General features: G+C 36.1%; 1 protein-coding gene across 1 annotated transcript in view; it reads right to left on the bottom strand.

The window, feature by feature from the left end:
• Positions 1-13,055, bottom strand: part of F5 (coagulation factor V) — a 70,011-nt gene that overhangs the window by 44,192 nt on the left and 12,764 nt on the right. The window contains 3 exon segments of the mRNA XM_032291441.1: positions 260-481; positions 2,043-2,186; positions 3,435-3,647. Of these exon segments, the coding sequence (XP_032147332.1) occupies positions 260-481; positions 2,043-2,186; positions 3,435-3,647 (579 nt within the window).

The raw sequence follows: 13,055 nt of genomic DNA, 5'->3' as shown, positions 1-13,055 counted from the left end.
CTTTTACCAAGGAAGTTAGAGACCTTTTCAGTTTTTGCTTAATTTTTTAAAAAAATATTTGTCAATTCTTTTACTTTCTCTATCCCCCAAAAGCAATTTATAAATCTAAGAGCAGAGTATCTAAGTTTAGTTGTTAGGAATCAAGGCATGTTTGTCTGGGGTGCAGGTGGCTTGAAAGTGCAAGGCAGAAAGAGGGAGTTAGTGCCTGGGAAGAAAGGAATCTGTATTCAGAAGCAAGACTGTCAGGAGAGTTTCTTGCCTTGCAAATGTTTTGGGGTGAGAGAAGATATGATCCACTTTCCCTCTGGGCTCACAGTCATATTTGCGGTAGTGGATGTAGCACTGACAAGGGTGATGGCTGAGACCTTATGATGGTTCTGCTCCAGGACCTGCCCGTTGAAATGAATGGAGAACAATTCTGGCCCTGAGCTCATTCCAAGCAGATGCCAGCTGATGTGTTCATAGGCACAAACTGTTATATCTGAGAAACAGAGAGAGATACAGGCCAAAATAAGCATTCAGTCAAGTATTCTGTGATCAAACATTCACTCACCGAATGTATTGAGCACCTGCTGTGTGTCAGCAACAAAGCCAGGATTCCTTGTATAACTGGTAAGAAATAGAAGCTAGAATCTGAGATCAAAAAGCTACAAGGTAGGAGGCTTTGGTGGAAGCATTTATCCACACCAAGGAAATGCTCATGTTGAGTTCAGCAATTAACATATCTGTATTAGCATTTATCATATTTATTCAATTTATTCCGCTTTATAGGGCAGATGGTTTTACCAATGTTTACTATTCTTAGTTTCCACTAATGGTCTTTCCCTACCCTGTCCCATTTACCCCCAATTATTCTTTTGAGAACTATAAATTCCTAAGCTCTAAGCTTAGATCAATTTATTTTTATTTTTGTGCATATGGTTTTGCCTTTTTTGGCATCCATATACTTACACAGATTGTTCACTCTGCCAGGAAATAGTTATTAGGATAAATGGGTAGTGTTCTTTTCTAAGTAAGCACAACTAATTGTCAAGGGCCACAGAAGGTAGAGAAGTGAGTGAGGTCTGAACTCAGATTTTTTAAGCTTGAGGCCAGTCAACTAAGCCCCAGGTTTTACAATCTCCTGGTACTGGAATGCAGGATCGATACCGAGAGTCATAGGAGTATACTTTCCAAAAACCAAGTAGAAAATGTAGTCAAATGAAATAGAATACAATTTAGAAACACTACCTAGACCCCAACTCTTAACAAATACTGTCTTTTAGCCAGTGAAGCCATTTGTGGTTTTCAGATGGCATTAGAGAATAACCTCTAAGAATTTTAGTGTTTTGAAATATGGCCTATTTAGTAAAGTGACATTTTCATTTTTTAGTATTTTTCTCTCAAGCTAGTGTAATATACACTGGATTTTTAGTTGTAGGTCAGTTCTACCAGAGAGAAATAGAAAAGATGTGGTCTAAGTGGGAGTAAGTTATTTTTTCTCTTAATGGTTGCTATGATTTTACTTTCTCACAAGAGTCCAAACGCAGATAGAAAGAGAAAACATTCTAGATGCCATTGAGTATGACTCTTCTATCACCTTTTAAAGAGCTGGTAGTATTTTTGTGTGTTGGGGATTACTTCTAATCTGTTCATCTTCACTGCAGTTGTTTTATGCAATCTTTCTGTTGACCCTTCCTGCTAAGGGTTGTCCTTGAAGAAGGCATGGTCATCATATAGTAGGAACTGCAGAACTCAGAGAGAGAGGCTGAGCTGATACCCTGAAGGTCTTTTTGAAAGTACAGGCCAAGGTGAAACCTAATCAGATCACTGTATCTAACAAGGCTGCACATTTCTTCTCTAGCTTCTAATTTGTCTCTTATATTTCCTGTTTTTTAAGAAACAGATGAGAAAATATTACCTTCTTGATAAGGAGCTGCAAAATATTGAGTAAGATCAGCTTCCCTAGTGCCTTGAAGAAAACAACAGGAACGAAAAGCAACAGGAGCAAAGAATTACTAACGATTTTACTGTTGCTGAATGGTGCACACCCCTCACGTTACCTGGCATTGTCCCATTCGCATATCCGTTGACTGTGTACATTAGGGATGATGACTGGCTCCAGCTCTTGCTTTCATCAAACACAGCAAACAGTAGCACAAGTTGCTTGTCAAACATCTTCTGTGTCCCATCTTCAGTTAGGGTCCCTATGAAAGGAAAGACATATTTTCAGTAGCACTGCAGATAGAAGACTCATTAGCTTTCCTGGATAGCCAAGAGTTTAGGGCAAGCAATCAACCATAATGATATCGCCTTGAGGAAGTTCTTATTTTTAAAAACTGCATATTTATCAAGTAATAATGGTTCTAGGGTTATTAAAAATCATGTGCCACACTGTTTTCTTTGACACCTTGTTGCCTTGGGGAACAGGCTTTACTTCATCCAGTTTGGAAAGAAAACATTTGGTGACTCTCAAACTGTGAAACTATCCGTTTCCTCCGGTCTCAATAGACCAGTATATAGATACATTAGCTCAGTTGGTAAACGCATCATGTCCCAAGTTTAATGCTGTCATCTTATTTATATATGAAAATAGACATTAGGGAATTGGTTGGAAGTATTAGCATTAATTTATTCTCACTATGAGAAAAACATGCTGCTGATGGTAAAATGAAAGAAGAGCCTTTCATAAGTTTTAAGTGTTTTTGCAGTACCCTCACGGTATCTTGTGTATACTAGGGAATGAAAAAAAATGTATAATGAGTAAATGCATTGGGAAGGTATATAAGTATGGTCTGGGTGTATGTACAGACAGATGGTGAGTCCATGACGTTATTTCCCATGCTATGGCTCACTGTGGTTGTTTGCTTGTTTTAAAGAAAGATGGGCTGGATTCTCATGGGGTAAAATGAAGATCCAAGCTTTCTTCTAAGAAGCCCAGCCAATAAAATTTCTTGTAAAGTCACTTGAGTGTGTTTGAAACCTACCACCCAACGTGTTCAGCTTGTTTATAAGAAAGGAAGCTGGCATTTAACGTGTTTATAGACCAAATTACCAGCCCAAACCTCAGCTATGTCAGATATGTTAGCCAAAGTTCTCTTTAAGAGCTCTTTCGGGAGAGTATAGGTTGCTGTAGACTTTCTAAAAGACTTCAGCCTTGAGGTAAATGTTACAGATAGTACAAACATGACATCAGAACACACTCTCAAACAGGAATTTGCATGGGAGAATCTTGAGGACTGAGATGAAGGAGGAATGAGAAGAGGCAGAGGTGGATCCACACCCTGAAATAACAGGTGTTTCTTCTCCTGCCAGGCAATGATCTGGTCTCCATGCCCTCTTCCTCTGTTTGATGTACAAGAAGTTACCAAGATGTTCCCAAGCATTTTCCCATGACAGAACTCCTTACCATTCCAACATTTCATTGTTGAATCTTTTGGTGGAGGTGTTCTTACCTTCTTTACAGATGAGCAGAGGTCCAACCAGCCCAGAGTTGAAATCCTCGATCAGATTTTCATGGGAGTAATAGATGTGTGTGAGACATGGAGGGTCATCTTGGGTGGGCCCACTGTCCTTGCTGATACTCCATTCATAGGTGTATTCTTGGCCTGGAGCCACAGCATCATCCATCTTCTCCACAGGGAATGTGTGGTCAAGGTAAGAAGCACCTGGGAAGTAAGAGCCATCAAGACATGTGGGCAGTTTCTGCGGACTGCGTTTTCACCACCCTCAAATCTGGGGATAGCTAAGATAAGCTCCCCGGAGATTCATATGTCCTTCAATAGTGAACTTTTACTATTTGGGAAGATTCACATATTCCCATTTCTATGCCCATGTAGTTATAAAGGCTTTGATACAATGGTGATCTTAAGAATGACAAAAGTTATTTGTAAATTAAGGTTTAGCAAGTTAATTTTCCAGGGTACCTGAACAATTATTATTTAAATATAATCAGATAATTGAATCACCTTTGATCAGTAAATCATCTCAGAATATAAGAATGGGCTATATCTTCTTTGTGGTATTTAACAAGACATACTCAGCCTATTAAGACAAAATGGGAGGATAGTCAGAGCTGTTGTTATATTGTTTTGTTTTGCTATTTCAGATCTTCTTTCCAACTTCTGTGATCCTCAGCTCTATTTTATCTCTTTATTTCATCTTAGCCATCTGATTATCTCAATTTTTTCCCCAGTGCCACAGAGTCTCACTCCCATATGCAGTCTGGTTGTCTGTATGAATACAAAATGTGTCCATCCTCTGAAACTTAGACGTCTTACTTCTGTTCTTTGTGCACCCAAAGACCCACCAGTAATGCCTTCACGTATATTGGACTTTCCCTATTGGTAGGAGAGGGAGAGAATGAAGAAACTGATCTTCCTTAATGAAGAGAGGGAACTGAGTTGCTCAATATTAAAAGAAGTGTAAAGGGTTGGGTGGGGCTTTCAATAATAAAATGGAGCAAGTGAGGTCAGGAAGGGAAGAGGTGGGTGCCATAGATAGCCAAGTGGAATGGGCAGTTTCCTCTGCCTGAGGAATCCCTCATTTAATTAAGTGAAAGATTCCCTATCATCAGCTGGTGCCAGAATTTCTCTTTGGGATGCAGTTATTTTTGTTTGGTACAATCAACTTGACAAATTCTTTAAGAAAAGAAGGTGAGACCATCAGAGTAGATGTAGGCAGATAACAAGGATCTGGGGGAAAAAAAAAAAGCCTGAAGTGTTTTACATGACGGGATAAAAAGCGATTAAAAACTACTCTTACTGAAGCAACTATACTTTGTGAAAAACTGAAATGCTTAGTCCCTCCCCTCTCCTTCCCTCCCCTTATTTCTCTTCCCTTTCTTTTTTCTGTTCCTAATTTCTTTTCTTTTCCCCTTTCTTCCTTTCTTTGCCTCTTTCCTTCCCTCTTCCCCACCTTCCTTCCCCCTTTCTTCCTTCCATTATCTTTATTGAGGTATAATTTGCATACAATAACATTGACCAGTTTTAAGTATAATATTTGCTGAGCTTTGATTTTAAAAAAGTACACAGTCTTATAGCTGTAGTCCCAATGAAGATAGAGAAGAGTTCCATCGTTCCAAAACATTTCCTCGTGCCGTTTGCAACCAATGCGCTCCAGGCCCAGACAACCGCTAATCTGCTTTATTTTACTATAATTTGTCTTTTCTGTAATGTCATATCAATGGCATCATTACTAAATACCCTTCTGTGTGTGATTAGTGTTAGCTGGTATGGTATATATTTTTCCATCCTTTATTTTTTACCTATCTTTGTCTCATTTAAAGTGGATTTCTGAAATTCTGCATACAGTTTAGCATTGCTTTTAATTCAATCTTATTTGTTTCTTAATTGTGGTGTACTTTCCATTTATTTTTAATATAATTAATGATACGGTTAAATTTAAAACTGCCATCCTTACATGCATTTTCTCTTTGTCTATCTGGTCTTTATTCCTTTTCCCTTCCTTTTTGTTTTCTTTTGGATTGAGTATATTTAATGATGTTTGGTCTCCATTGTTGGCTTGCTAGCTTTGTTTTATTAGTGGTGCCCTTCACTTTACAATATACATTTTTAACTTGTCACAGACTTCCTTCAAGTAATATTATACTATTTCACTTACAAGAAGCTTGGAATATTTCTTTTTCTTCCCTCCCAACCTTTGTGCTATTGTTATGCATTTTACTTATATATACATAATATACCCCACAATAAATTGTTACTATTTTTACTTTAACATTTAGATAATCAATGGTCATTTTAACAGGTTAAAATGAGGAAAATTTTGTCTATATTTATTCATTGCTGGAACTTTTCATTCCTTCTTATGAATCTAAATGTCTCTCTGATATAATATTTCTTCTATCTAAAGGAATTCCTTTAACATTTTTTTCTGTTCTGCTAGTGAGAAATTATTTCATGTTTGTATGTCTAAAACACTCTTTATTTTGCCTTCCTTTTAAAAAGATATTTTTGCTTGATATAGAATAGTAGATAGATTCCCCTATCCCCCACCCTCCCAACACATTAAAAATGTCCCTAATTGTCTTCCATTTTGGTTAGTTTCTAATGATAAGTCTGCTATCATTTCTTGTTTCTGTTCCCCTGTATATGGTGTGTCTTTTGATCTCTCACTGCTTCCAGTATCTTCTCTTTATCACTGGTATTCAGCAACTTGATTATGATGTGGATTGGTGTGGTTTTCTTCACGTTCCTTCTTGGTTTTTTCAAATCTCTTGAATCTGTTGGTTAGTAGTTTTCATTACATTTGGAAAGTTTTCAGTCATTATTTCTTCAAACATTTTTTCTGTTCCTGCTTCTTCTGGGATCCAGTTACACATATGTTAGATCACTTGATATGGTCCCGTAGTTCACTGATGCTCTGTTCACTTTCTTCAGACTTTTTAATCTCTGTATTTCATTTTGCACAATTTCTATTGTGATGTATTAATATGTTCTACTATGTTCTTTCACAGTGTCTAATGTGCTGTTAATTTCATCCAGTGTTTGTTTTTATTTGGGGTGCCCTTCAGTTTACCATATATAATTTTTTATCCTTTATTTTTAACCTTTATTTTCTATTTATTTATTTTTTACTTACCATGTCAGCGATTGTATTTATTTACTTCAGTTCTGTGTATGCATATTTATATTCTCTATCTCCTCATCATGCTCATGCTTTTCTCTACTTTCTGGAACATATTGGGAAGCTTTCTGATAGCTGTCATAATGTCTCTGCCTGCTGCTTCTGTCCTCTCTTTCACTTCTAAATCTGTTAGGTTTTTTCCTGGTTATGAGTCATCTCTTTCTGCTTCTTCTAATGCTTGTATTAAGATTGTGCATTTACTTTGCTGTTTGTTGCATTCTTGTTAACTAGCATTGAGTTTTATTCACAGTTAGGATACTTGAAATCAACTTGATTCTTTCAAATCTTATTTCTTATTCTGTTACCTCCTCAGCAGCCTGTAGTCTAGACTAATTTTATCCACCTACTGTTTCTAAATCCTTCTGAGAATTCTATCCAATGCTCATTTATTAGGGGATCTTACTACTTTTGATGGTAGGAACATAAACTATTGCTGGCCCTGTGTAAGATCCAGGGACTGTTGCACCTGTTCTTTCAAGTAACATGTTTCTTACCCTCAGTACTTTCCTCACATGTATGTGCAGATCAGTATTCAACTTGACAAATCCTCTCTGTGGATTCTCAAGAGCTCTTTCTCTGTGATTATACTGTCCTCTCTAGAATTCTGCCCTACAACCAAATTCTAGCCACTTGGGCTTCTCCAAAGTCCAAACTCTGTTTCCTCAATTCATAAAAAAAATCCGAGTTTGTGAACTTTGTGCTAGCATAAAGTGGACTTCATTATGTCTTCCCCCAACCCACTCCAAAGGATAGCTTGACACTAATAACTAATAATTACTACAGGCCGTACTTTCACTTTGATAATAAAGTTGTCAGGAGCTGATAAATGATAAAAGCTTAACTCACTTCCTGTAAGTTATAACACAATTCTAGTCCACAAAAGAAAAAAAGTTTATGGAGGAAGCATCTCCACTGATAAGCAGGAAGCATTATCTCTGAAAGATTGCAAAAGAGCTTCTGTAGCAGAGTGCAAACAGGACTGATAAGGAGAGTTGCCCTCTCAGGTCAGACCTTGTGTATTAACAGGAATTAGCATGGCTAGTTGATGAGCTGCACTTCTATCTTGAATCAAGCATGACAGCCCTTCTTCAATGCTTCTTGCTACATAGCCTCATAAAGTTGAAAAATGATGTTTCTGGACACAAAGCTTCCACTATTTCAACCGTTAAAACATCAGAGGGGGTTTCTATAATAGAAAATGATAGTCTTTCCACAGCCTTCACAAGCTCCCAAAAGGACAAAACATTATATTCTTTGCAGGGTAGGAGATAACTTTTGAAGTTCTTCTTTCCTTTCTTTTTCTGGGTAAATGTGTGCTCACCCTTCACATGCCAGCTCAAATATCATCTTACACCTTTCTTCATCTCTGATTATAATCTATGTTTGTTTGTTGGTTTTTTTTTAACAGTACTCATCACGATTTGTAATTTAGTATTTGTGAGATTATATGGTTAATGATACTTTCTCCTGCTAGATAGTGTGCATGGAAACAATAACCATGATACAACATGGAGAGAGAAGGTGGAAGAAAGTTCAGAGTTGAAATGTCTTGATTGCTGTATCATTTGCTAACTGTGTGAACATGGGAACGTTTCTTGAAGTCCCTTTTAGCCTCAGTTTTTTCACTCATAATTTAAGATAATATAATCCCTTTTTTCTAGAGATAACGTTATCCTTTTTGATGGGTTATGAGGACTGGAAAATATTTGTAAAATTTCTGGCACCTAACAAATGCGGTGGTAGCCTGTGGGAATACATGTTCCCATTTTGGTTTACTATTTTCTTTCCCAGCCATGTTGCAGTTAATACAGCCTCTTTCCTTTATGTTTGACTTTGGATAAGATGTATCTTCAGTGTTCTTGAGTTCTGTACCACATGTGAGTAAGATAGAAATTAGTGATTTTCTTAGTTTGGCTCACTGTAACAAAGTACCCTAGACTGGGTGGCTTATAAACAACAGATATTTCTTTCTAATAGTTCTGAAGGCTGGAAGTTTAAAATCAGGGTGCCAGCATGGTTGGGTTCTGGTATGGGATCTCTCCAGATTGTAGACTACCATCTTCTCCTTGTATCCTCACATGGTAGAAAGAGGGCAAATGAGAGAGTCCCTTTCAAAAGGGCACTAATCTTATCATGAGGGCTTCATCCTCATTACCTAAAAATCTTCCAAAGGCCCCAACTCCTAAAGCCATCACATTGGGGGTTAAATTTCAACATGCGAATTTTGGGAGGACACAAACATCCAGTCCATAGCAGTGATGTATCTATTCCAAAGGTGCTAAAAATGGTAATAAGTAAGACAAGGTACCTGATCAAAATTATCAGCAAAATCAATAATTTTAAAACAAGGGGGAAAATAGCATATAGTCGCTACTTTCTAATCAGTCTTTAGTCTCTCAGTTTAGTTCAGTAACGATTAATATCACCATCATCATGACCGTCGTCATCCTGTAGCTTCCAGACTCGGTGCTAAATGCCAGAGTACAAACGTAAAGAAGACAGGGCCTGGGCCCTTGAGGGGCTCAGCCTAGTTAACTGCAGGGTGCATGTTGGTGCTCTGATTTTGATAGGTTTGTCGTCTAGATTTCTTCTAGGGCTATAATTGGAACACACTGTCAATCTGGAATGAGAACCAACCAATATGAGATCTAAAAATTGCCCAAGATGCTATAACACTTGTGCTGGATATAGCAGGGTGACTGATTTTCTAACAATATTGAACTCATTTGTAAATGATCAATGTTTCACATCTAAGTTTATTTTAACACAAAGTGGGCTTAAAAAGTTACTGTATATATTTGAGTACATGATATTTTGAGATAGATAATGAAAGGTTACTCTAGTCACACAAAGTCTATCTAATTGACCAAACTAAATTACTCAGAATTTCACATTCATCTGTCAGTTAAATATAAGATGAATTTCAAATAATTAAATGAATGATGTCAATTAAGTTTAGTATACTACTAAAAGTTGAATTATGAGCGTTTTGAAACAAATAGCAAACAATATAGACTTACACATAGGATGTATTCTATAATTACACTGAGTGAGGACTGCTAATGAGATAATTGAGGTATAATTTTATCAATGCTTTTATTCTTCTCACTTCAAATTATTTTACCTGTAGTCTAGAATAAAATAGGTTTGTTATATATTTGATTTTGCAACATACATTATTATAAAGTATGAAATACAAACAGCTATTTAGAGGAAGCATTTGTGAAATGCATTTTTGGTGAATGTATTTTGACTTTGTAATCAAAATTAAAAATTAAAGCTCTAAACTGAACAGAAGAGAAATGGATGGGGACTACTATTGTGCTAGAGTACAAAAATTCCTTGTTCAGCTTCTTGCTAGAATAAATTCTTTACACAAGGGTAGCTATTCATTTGTATTTATTCAGTTCTGTTCATTTTCTGCTCAGTCAATAGCTTTGTATTGTATTTACTCTTGTCATAATGTACTAATTACTTGCCAAAGGCTCTCAGTATTTTTTTTAAATGTAAAATGGTACATATAAGCTTTGGAAAAGTGAAGCTACATAAAGAGCCATTTTCGTTACCCAAAAAGAGTGCTCATTCAGTAACTCTTCCCTTGTTACTTATTTTTGTGAACAACTCTTTTCCTCTCCTAAGTTAATAAACTTAGTGAATGCTTCAATGCATTCAAAGATTCAGAACATTCTTCTAGAAGCTATAAAGTAGGCAATGGGCAAATCAATGCTGATGTTTTATAAAGAGCTGATCTCATTGTACAGGACTTAAAAGTCTCTTTGGAAAAGGGATCTACATTTTTGTGATTTATAAAATATAGAAACTATAGCCATTATAGTTTGTTTCAGGTGTTCATAATATACTCAAGGAAGTGTCAACATAAGGTCAAAATATTCAGATGAAAAGCGAAAAAATGTAATCACTTACATTATGTCAAGCATTGGAATGTTTTGGAAAAATCTAGAAGAGTAAATTTTTGTGCAGAGAATTTGGCAACACTTACATACAAATAACAGTGTCTGGCAGAAAACATGTTTTATTTGGAGAGCTGGCTTACCAGTAGATAGCTATATGTTATAGAACTAATTTTGCAACATAATATTCATATGCAACTCATACATTTAAAATACGAGAATATAAATAAAATAATATTAAATTCTCCATGAAGCAAGCTTTTTAAAGGTTCTTGAACAAAACAACTTTGAAAATGTTACTGAACAACAAACTTTGCTCAAAGATGCAGCATTATGGTCAATCGATTTGATGCATGCTAGTTATAGAGTTTCTGAAAATTTAACCTCAAATTGAAACCCTTTTAGTGATAGTTTTTAAGTGATTAGTTACAGATATTTTATTCCCTGATGTAAAAACAGTCTTACTAAATACATTATTAAAGGAAATGTCCTTATAAGCATTTTTATAAATCATCATTTCTCCATTCTGTCAAAAAGAGTCACCCAGACTTGTCTTATGATCTGTTGTGGTTTCTCAAGTCTATAGAATGCTGTCTTAACCCTCTACCACCCATCTCTCAAATATCTACCTCTGAGATAGAGGAATCTGGATTCTCATGTAACTGGTTCAGCATGCAATGAGTTTATCCCCACTCCTGAAAAAATAGCTCAAACCATAGAGGGAGGCTATAGGTGAGGGTGAGTGTCAGACATGGAGAAGGAGATGTTTTAACACAGAGGGAATAATAAAGTCAACTAAGGTTGTCTTTTATCATAAAAGATACTATCTGTTTACTAGATTCGCATCTCATTTCCAAGGTCAGATTTTACTTTTCCTACCAATATGTATTTACCTTTCTTAGAGTCAAAGGACCGGAGGCAATATTATATACCAATAATTATGTCTCCAGTGGAAGTTGTGGGAGCGTATTAAGCGAGTGTTCCTAAGTAATTGCTGGCTGTGGGGAATAGAGGGACAAATAACAGTGAAGAAAGAGGGATAATGTTGCAAGGTTCACTCACCGTGCAAACAGCCCGAGTAGGGTACAAAGTCTACGATTCTTACCTCCTCCCTTGTTTAAAATGAAACCTGCCTGTGACATTTTGATATTTTGAGCTTTCTCCCCCCTCTTCTTTACATTGCTGAACTCCTGATGCAGTCATCTGGAAGTCTCATAAGTAGGTGAAGTGGTTGTTCACTATGTCACTGTATGATTGATTTCATGTATGTCACTGTATGATTTTGAGAACATAGGAGAAACTCCTGTGCACACTACCTCATGCAGTCTTGCCAAATTCACTTTTGAAGAAATCCTAATGCCGTAGTTAATGCTTCATTGTTTTTCCTCAAGCCAAAGATTAAGTGCTAATGCAAATACTCCTAAGGAAGGTAGTTTGTTGACCTATTATCAGTCACTTATACCTTCGTGGGAATGAGTTTGACAACAGTTTACATAGAAAATAATAAATGTAAAAATCGCTTTCTGATTTTTTTCTGAAACTAATAAGTTTTCAGATAAATACTAAATTATTTGAACACATTTTAATTGAAGAATTATCTTTACTATTATAGCTAATATTTATTGAGTACCTGTTATATGATAGGCATTATTCTAAGATTTGGTAACCACAAACCTGTATGACATAGGTATGATTATTATTTTCATTTTACAGATGAGAAAGTTGAGGCATACAGAGGTTAAATAACTTCATAAAACTTACACAGCTAGTATCTGAGCCGGGATTTGCACTTATCAGTCTAGTTCTAAAACCTGCACTGTAAACCACTCTCCTACTCAATTCTTGTCTCAAAGGTATGATGGCTGAAACATGTGGGAGAAGGAAAACTCTGAAATTATTTTAAAATGTTATTATACCAACAACTATTACCATATGGATACAATTTTTTTATACCAGTGCCTGATGGAACTCTACTATGCTTACAATGATCTGAACATCAGCAAAATGGGATAATTAGACCCATATTAACATCAAGTACTTACTACTCATCAAGTACTTACTACACATCAAGTACTTACTACACATCAAGTACTTACTACTCATCAAGTACTTACTACACATCAAGTACTTACTACTCATCAAGTACTTACTACTCATCAAGTACTTACTACACATCAAGTACTTACTACTCATCAAGTACTTACTACTCATCAAGTACTTACTACTCATCAAGTACTTACTACTCAGTGGCTGATAAAATAATTTGCTTCACTATCATCTTTATGATTATTGCCATCATTGTCATCCTTCTTTATTGAGAGCTTATCAGATCCCAGGAACCATGTTTATTACTCTATGTAAGTGATCTCATTTAAATTTCAAGGAGTCTTATAGGTGGTTATAATCATTTCCATTTTAAAGATGAGAAAACTGAGGCTCAGAGGTGCTAAGGTCATGGAATCAGAAAGGATAAAGCTAGCATTTTAGCTTGTCTGCCTTTAAAGCTTATTTTCTTAACCA

The sequence above is a fragment of the Sapajus apella genome, unplaced genomic scaffold (genome assembly GCF_009761245.1).
Source record: "Sapajus apella isolate SASKATOON/1434 unplaced genomic scaffold, GSC_monkey_1.0 scaffold25, whole genome shotgun sequence".
Lineage (NCBI taxonomy): Eukaryota > Metazoa > Chordata > Mammalia > Primates > Cebidae > Sapajus > Sapajus apella.
This window is presented reverse-complemented; position numbering and strand designations above follow the sequence as displayed.